At 37.5% G+C, this 8,662-nt stretch overlaps 1 protein-coding gene across 2 annotated transcripts in view; it reads right to left on the bottom strand.

Moving 5' to 3' along the window:
- Positions 1 to 8,185, bottom strand: part of septin10 (septin 10) — a 17,897-nt gene extending 9,712 nt beyond the window's left edge. The window contains exons 1-4 of one of the 2 annotated variants that reach the window (XM_073911849.1): positions 8,059 to 8,185; positions 5,862 to 5,976; positions 5,176 to 5,371; positions 4,880 to 5,066 (exon numbers count right to left, since the gene is read on the bottom strand). In XM_073911849.1, coding sequence (XP_073767950.1) covers positions 4,880 to 5,066; positions 5,176 to 5,371; positions 5,862 to 5,976; positions 8,059 to 8,088 — 528 coding nt within the window. In that variant the 5' untranslated portion in view covers positions 8,089 to 8,185. 2 annotated transcript variants of the gene reach the window in all.
- Positions 8,186 to 8,662: the final 477 nt, after the last annotated feature.

Genomic DNA, 8,662 nt, shown 5'->3' with positions numbered 1-8,662 from the left:
CTTCTCCATATTTTAACCCTTGTGTATTGTTCAAATCGACTCCCCTTTGGTTATGTTAGCAGACATTGACTTCCATTATAAGCACATTTATTGTTGGCAAAGCCATGAAGGCATATAATCATGCATTCTTGATTGCTGCTGGTTTTCCCTGTCGGGATTAAGAGGGAACATTTCTCATTTTTATTGTTGATCATCTAACACAGTGGTTCTCAAAGTGGGGGTCGGGACCCCCCGAGGGGTCGCGGGGCAATGAAGGGGGGTCGCCTGGTGATTTCCAAAAATCTATTTATTTTTATTAAACCATGAGAATTAACATATTTTATCCATAACTATACTGACAATAAAAATAGTCGTTTATAGTTACTATATACTAGTTACTATAGTAGCTTATAGTTACTAGTTCTATTGGATTGCGACCCCTGGGGTAATTACATTATATTAAAGGCAGCAATAGCGTCAGATGCATTTTGATTTTATAACATCAGGTTATACTTTCTGGCACATTTAAAGCACTGACACAAATTTTATTGGTGTGTCTGCGTCATTGCATGCAAGGTTTCTGTATTTATAACCACCTCAGAGGATATTGGGGGTCGCGAGTCACTGGCATTGTTATTTTGGGGGTCGCGGGCTGAAAAGTTTGGGAACCCCTGATCTAACAATGAAGTGTGGGCTAAAAACTGAGGTAAACGCCAGGAGAAAGCATTTTTTTTTATATTTATGTAGAAATCATGAATATTTTTTACATCTTAATCACTCAGTTTTTCATATTTAACGATATATGTGCATTGCTGTACATCCCTGTGTGTGCATTAAGCACTGTGAACAATACTCAGACAAAGAAACTGAATAAATAGATGTAAAATAGCAGTATAGTCTTCATCATATACATAATTAAACAGATTAATCTTCGTTAAACCCACAAACGATGTAATTTCTTGTGCATAAATGCGTTAAAACTTAAAATTAGTTGTATACACAATATATAAACTACACAATGTATTGAAAATTAAAATGTTAAAAGGTTATCGAATAATATTCATTATTCCTTCGGGTTAGTCTCTATTGTCGCCACAACGGAATGACTATGCCAACTTGTCCAGCATATGTTTTACACAGCGGATGCCCTTCCAGCTGCAACCCAGTACTGGGAAACACCCATACACATTCCTACACTACGGCCAATTTAGTTAATCAATTCCCCTATAGCGCTTGTGTTTGGACTGTGGGGGAAACCGGAGCACCCGGAGGAAACCCACACCAACACGAAGAACATGCAAACTCCACATAGAAACACCAACTGACCCAGCCGAGACTCAAACCAGGGACCTCCTTGCTGTGAGGCCACAGTGCTGACCCCTTAACCACTGTGTTGCCCATCGCGCTAATAGTATATGCAATATTTACATCGTAGAGCTGTTGACAGCTGTTAATTTTAGGGATGCACCAAAACTAAAATTCAGGACTGAAACCAAAACCTCGGGATGCACTTGGCCAAAAACAAAGGCTGAAAATGCTTTACAGGCATCAGCGCACTGAAAGAAGCACTTAAAAAATGTATGATTGAGTCCATTTAGTCTATAAATAAAGCAGAGATGATGTAAACAGAACATTTCCTCAATCTCAGACACTGAGCACACAAACCAATCCAGCTAGGCCCGTCACAATTATGACTTTTTAAAAATAATTGTCTAAAAGAGTAATAGCTGTAAAAAATAACAATAAAATAGATGATTTCTGTGTGGTTTGTGAGCCCATATAGAAAATAACATATGAGCAAATATGAACATATACAAAACTAAGATATTTGAAGATATATATTTATCTAATTATTCATTCATTCATTCATTTTCTTGTCGGCTTGGTCCCTTTATTAATCCGGGGTTGCCACAGCGGAATGAACCGCCAACTAATCCAGCATATTTTTATGCAGCGGATGCCCTTCCAGCTGCAACCCATCTCTGGGAAACATCCACACACACTCATACACTAGGGACAATTTAGCCTACCCAAGTCACCTGTACCACGTGTGTTTGGACTGGGGGAAACCGGAGCACCTGGAGGAAACCCACGTGAGCGCAGGAAGAACATGTAAACTCCACACAGAAACGCCAACTGAGCCAGAAAAGGCTCGAACCAGTAACCTTATTGCTGTAAGGCGACAAAACTACCTACCGAGCCACTGCGTCGCCGCTATCTAATTACTCGTTTCAACTAAAAATTCATTCATTCATTTTCCTTCAGCTTAGTCCCTTTATTCATCAGGGGTCGCGACAGCGGAATGAACCGCCAACTATTCCAGCATATGTTTAACACAGCAGTTCCCCTTCCAGCCACAACCCAGCACTGGGAAACACCCATAAACACTCATTCTCACACACACTCATACACTACGGCCAATTTAGTTGATCAGTTCCCCATAGTGCATGTGTTTGGACTGTGGGGGAAACCTGAGCACCTGGGGGAAACCCACAAGAAAACATGCAAACTCCACACAAAAACACCAACTGACCCAGCCGGGACTCGAACCAGCAATCTTCTGGCTGTGAGGCGATTGTGCTACCCACTACACCACCCTGAACCATGACATACCACTTAACACGCCTATTGTAAAGGTAGCTGGGTACCCGTGGACACTATAGCAGGGCTCAACAATAAGGACTGCCCGATGGCCCGGGGCCAGCGTGTGAGATGCTCGGGACAGTAGACAGGATAGTTACTGGCCCGATCGGGCCACTGCTGCCTTGTTACTAAAGTTAAATTTGCCTGTGACTATTTGTCAATTGCGTGCAAATAAAGTTTTAGAATTGAGAAACGGTTCGTATTTTCAAGCCTTCAAATGCTACCTTCTCGGTTCTTCTTATCTGATTGGATGATGTGAGCACGTTATTAGTACAGCGAAGAGACAGCAACATGGCGGTGACATCAAATGATGATGCTAAAGGAAAACATTTGTTTGTAACATCTTGGAAGCAGACATATACGAGGGTACACCACGACTAAAAAATAAATAAGTGATCTTTTGTACAGTTTGCCGTCAATTTGGCAGGTTATTAGCCATCTTTTGTTTCAAAACACTTTGAATTTTGCTCATTACACATTTATTATTATTATTATTTTTAATATTTCAATTTTATATTTACAAACATTTTGACACATTTTTTTTTATTTGTGGCTAAGAAATCAACTTTTTTTGGTGGGGCCAGTGAAAATATTGGCAGGGCAAGTAAAAATCTGAACCACTGGTCCGATTGGGCCAGTAGAAAAAAATCCTTAGTGTTGAACCCTGTATAGAGTTGCCAACATTCTTCAAAATATCTTCTTTTGTGTTCAAAAGAAAATAGTATCTCATAAAGGTTTGAATCCACCTTGAGTGTGAGTAAATGATGATGAAATCTTCATTTATAGGTGAACTGTCTTTTTAAGCAGTTGGAAATCAAATCTGGGTCAGACGGATCTGAAAACAGCAGAACGGGTGACCCAAATAGCCCTGAATTCTCAAAGAAAGAATCAAGCTACAAACTAATTAGTTCTGACAGTTTGCTGTGAATGTTGTGTTGGTTTGTTTCTAGTGCATTTGTGTGAAACACCAAGCCTCATGCACACCGGGATGTTTGCTAATCATCAGCGTTTTTTACGACATTCATATTTAAAGGAATATCACTCCGCCAGCATTTCTGATGATTTTCAGCTAAATTTGATGTCCTCCAGTATTTCCTGCTATAATTATGAGCAAAGTATAAAGGAAAACAAAGAACCACATCTCTACTTTTAAACAAAACCAGCATTTTATTCTATTTTCATGTGTTCAAGTTGCATCAGCACTTAAAAGCAGATTTTTGATGCAAAATGTGACATTACTGACAAAAAAAGCATTCCACTAGAAAATAAAATAAGTAAATAAAATAAACTAAATTAAATTAAAGTAAAAAAAAAAAAAATATATATATATATATATATATATATATATATAATATAAATATTAATTTTATATATAATATAAAATAAGAGTAATTTTATATCTAACCAGCACTCCTGATCCTCCATAGTACCTTTAATGTAACACGCCAAACCAAATAAACAAGCCAGAGGCGTTTTATTTAAATTATTGCTTTTATGCACGTTGTTTGCACTCATGTTAGTGCACTTATATTTGCATTTTTGATAATAATAAAGAATCAAACGTCAGTTATTTTTTATAAAAAAAACGTTCTATACTTTTAACGTGGCACATCAAAACAAAAAACAATCCAGAAACATTTCATTTTTTAAATAATGCTTATTGCATGCAGTTTTGCACTCACATTCGTGCACTTTTAGTCATGAGAGGGCCCACATAAAATCTGTGCACGCAGAATTCCGCAGATTTTTAGCCTATGATTGATTCTGTTCATTTGCTTGTGTGAACGTGTGATTTATATTTATTAGTTTTTTAATTAATTTCAGTATAATTTTTGACTAATATAAAAAATGTTCATTTATTTTTTTACAATACAGTTTGTAAAGTAATATTTTAATATTATATTAGTAATATTAGTATTTTTCCCAGAGATGGGTTGCGGCTGGAAGGGCATCCACTAAGTAAAAATGTGCTGGATAAGTTGGCGGTTAAATCCGCTGTGGCGACATCGGATTAATAAAGGGACTAAGCTGTTTATTCTGTTTGTATGCAGATGAGTTGCACAGGTCAGCAAAATATAGAACACTGTTGTAGTTGTTTTTATTTTTAAAACTTACAGCATCTTTGTACCTTTAACGAGATGCATCAAACCAAATAACGATGCTTTTTTAAATGATTTTATGCATGCCGTGGTGTGAAACGTTGGTTATAATAATGCACCATAATCATCCCAGTGTGCACAAGCTTTGAGAGTCTCACCTTGCTGTCCAGCTTCTTCATAGTGACCAGATCCAGGGATTTGAGCGAGTGTCCCGACGGAGCGATGAAATACAGGCAGGCGTGGATCCGGGAGTCATGATAGTTATGAAGAGAGCGCTTGATCTTCAGCTCCTCCTGTAAGTACGACTCAAACTGCGTGTCGATGTAGTCCACGATGTGCTGGTAACTGCAACAGAGACATCACTCATGTGCTGAATGAGCATATATTAGAGCTGCACAGTATAGCGTTTCAGCATGGATATATTCAGCATTGAACACAAGAGAACAGGACTGACCTCTCTTGCTTGTTCATCTGATCCCCAAAGCCGACAGTGTTGACCACGGTGAGCTTTAGACGAACATTACTCTCCTGGAGATCGTACGTCTGCGCGCGCAGCTTCACCTTCGGCTCAAAATGAGAAGACTCGAAATTTTCAAAATTAGTGTTAAAGAGAGTGTCCATCAGCGTTGATTTACCAATCCCAGTTTCACCTGGAGGAGGAGAGGAAATGCAGAATCAATCATGCATTCAATCATTTTCCTTTAGCTTTGTCCCTTATTTATTAGGGGTCGCCCCAGTGGAATGAACCGCCAATTATTTCATTATTGCAATATTCCATTGACTTACATTAATGCATATGTTTTATGAAGCGGATGCCCTGTAAGCTGCAACCCATTACTGGGAAACACCCATACATACTCAATCACACACACACTCATGCACTACAGCCAGTTTAGTTGATCAGTTCCCCTATAGCGCATGTGTTTGGACTGTGAGGGAAACCGGAGCACCAGGAGGAAACCCAAGCTGGGACTCCAACCAACGACCTTCTTGCTGTGAGGCAACAGTGCTAACCACTGAGCCACCGTGTCACCAATCAGATGCCATTTATATGATGATGTGAGTCGTCAAAACAATGAGATATTATAGTCACAAAATCTGAATTGACGATCAATATCTGCAATCGTGTCCTCAACTCACCGATGCAGAGGATGTTGAAGCAGAATCCCTGACTAGTGGACTTGTTGACTAGTTGATCCGGCAGACTGTCGAAACCAACATGGCCTGATAGAGCCAGCGGGCGAGCATTCTTGTCCTGGAAGAAACAAATGAATGAGAACATGACCATAAACACTCAATTATTAAGAAAGCAGCTTTTCTCTCAAATCAGATCATGTTTACAGATTCAGCAATTAACAAAAAAAAACATGGCACCTTTAAAAAAAACACAATGATTACAGTGCTGTCTGGAATACGATCAGAACGGTGGCTCAGTGGTTAGCACTGTGGCCTCTTAACAAGAAGGTCGCTGGTTTTAGTCCCGGCTAGGCCAGTTGGCGTTTTTGTGTGGAGTTTGCATGTGCTCTTTAATAAATAAAGGAACTAAGTTAAAGGAAAATGTATTAATGTCTGGAATACTTCTTTCCGATTGGTTGATCATAACGTTCCAAGGTATGTTACTGTCAGATAACAAACAATAATAACATAGACTCATCTAAGTATTACGAAACGTCTTTACTTAGTGAATATATATATTTATATATCATGTTTAATTAAAGAATTAGTCAATTATTACAGCTCAGCTCAACGTTTTGGTCTTATTGTTTAGAGGCCAGTAGCAGTGTAATGATCAGTAATGCTGGTGGGTTTTGCAGAATCAACCCTTCCGTCTTATACAACAACTAATGATAAACTTTTAGTTGTTCAATAATCTGAATGACCATATAGTTGTGTTTGAGTAAAGCTAATGATGACCTTTCTTCAAATAAAAAATAAAAAATGTCTTTTAAAGGCATTTTGTAGATTAAAATAACCAAAAAAGTGCATGATTTTATGTCTCATAAATTTTTGACAGCACAATTCCACAATTTTTAGTCCAGAAGAGTAAAAAAAAAACTATATTTTGGTGGAATAACCCTGATTATTAGACAACAAATGAAAACGTTTTGAAAAAGAAAATGCTCTTACATTCACTTTTTATTCGTATATGAGCTTTGAAAGTAATGTTATCCTAAATTTATAGGATAAAACAAATACTAACATTTTACTCAAACCCATGCCTAATAAATCCAGGCAAACTGAGACTTTTCGAGTGGTCTATTAAATTGCTTTTTATTTAATTAGTTTATTTGCTTATATTTTCAGACTTTTATATCTGTAAATGTGCACGCAACAACAAAATAAAAAGTCAAATTCCCTACACAAAGTAGTTTTAGTATTAGTTAATCAGTTATATTTCAAACTGAGAAAGTACTCAAAGTTATAAATGCATTAAAAGCGTAAAATAAAGTGTTTTTTAATATTTGTATTGAGATTGATAGTTATATTCAGAAACATAAATCGTTAAGAAACCCAATAAATTGTAAATTAAATGCTTAATCAATGTGTTCTATTCTCACCAATATACCTCATCATGTTTATGTTCTGATGGATATTTTAACCTAATTTTAGATACAGATATTAATAATTCTAATAAATGTATTCAGACTGATAAGTAGATGCAGAACATCAGACACAAGCAATGTTTGGTTTATAACACGATGGCATTCAGTTTTATTTATGAACACACAATCAGAATCACCGGTCAGATTCACTCATCTCATTTATTCATCTCTAAACGTCACACATTCATAAACTACTTGAATTTACGTTGATAAGATCAAATATTTGTACTCAAGATTAATAATTCAGAGATAAGTATTCATAATCATGTTCATAAATCAGATGCAAGTTAGTTACTATTCATGCTGACAAATCTGATTTTCTGTTGTCAGTATTCAGACTGCTCAATCGTATTTAGATCAGTTAATCAGACACAGGTTAACTTCAAATCGATCAATCAAGTTAATCAATCAATCAATCAATCACATTGACGTTAATCGTTTATTTCAGTTCGATCGGGCGCGCGCTCGTGAGTATTTAAGCAGGTTATAATTAACGTTAACAAGAGAGTACTTAACGTTGCTCTGAGGTGTAGATTTAGGATCGGGCGTTAATAAAATACAAGTAATGTACAATTTAATAAATAATATAAATATTTTCTCGTTAACATCCGGCCGCAGCTGTATCCCTTATAGCAACAAACGTCGGACACTCCCAGGCGCGTCAGAAAGTTGAATCTGGCGTTGGGATGAGAAAACACACTGAACCCCTCACCGTGTCGATCACACACACTCACCGGTTGTCGAAGCACGTCTGAGGAGGCCATTGGAGCGCAGAAAAACGGTGGAGAGTCGCTGAAAAGTCGCTTCTGTCTGATGAAAGTCAGCAAAAGTTACCGTGACGCGCCTCGTCCAATGAATTCCAGCGGGCGCAGACTGGAAAAAGAGCCGCGTCCACTTCACTGCCTGCGGGAGGGCTGTTTTTCCATATTCCTCCACAGATTATCACCATTTCACATGACATGTACCACGACTAGCATTTTCGTAACACTTCATATATACACCAGCTAAATTAAAGAAGCAACTCCAAGTCAATTTCGTGAATTTCTACTTGTATTCTTCAGAGTAGAAGTAACACCCCCTTGTCCCATTAAAGTAGTATGTTCTAAAGTCGGACTCGCCCTCAGATTTGTGGTGTAACTGGACGCCATTTCGGCTCCAAATGGATTCATGCTTTAAAAATCTCCCTTTTTCCATGTATGCACGTCAGTTTTCAGATTTTAGACATTCCTCAAATTATTTAAAAAAAAATTAGTAGCACTGTTCATTTGTGTAAATGTTAATATCTTTAGGGCTGTTTTAATAAAATGGGTTTAGTCCCGAAACACTTTAGCAGTGCTG

Source organism: Danio rerio, chromosome 9 (assembly GCF_049306965.1).
Source record: "Danio rerio strain Tuebingen ecotype United States chromosome 9, GRCz12tu, whole genome shotgun sequence".
NCBI classification, from domain to species: Eukaryota; Metazoa; Chordata; class Actinopteri; order Cypriniformes; family Danionidae; genus Danio; species Danio rerio.
This window is presented reverse-complemented; position numbering and strand designations above follow the sequence as displayed.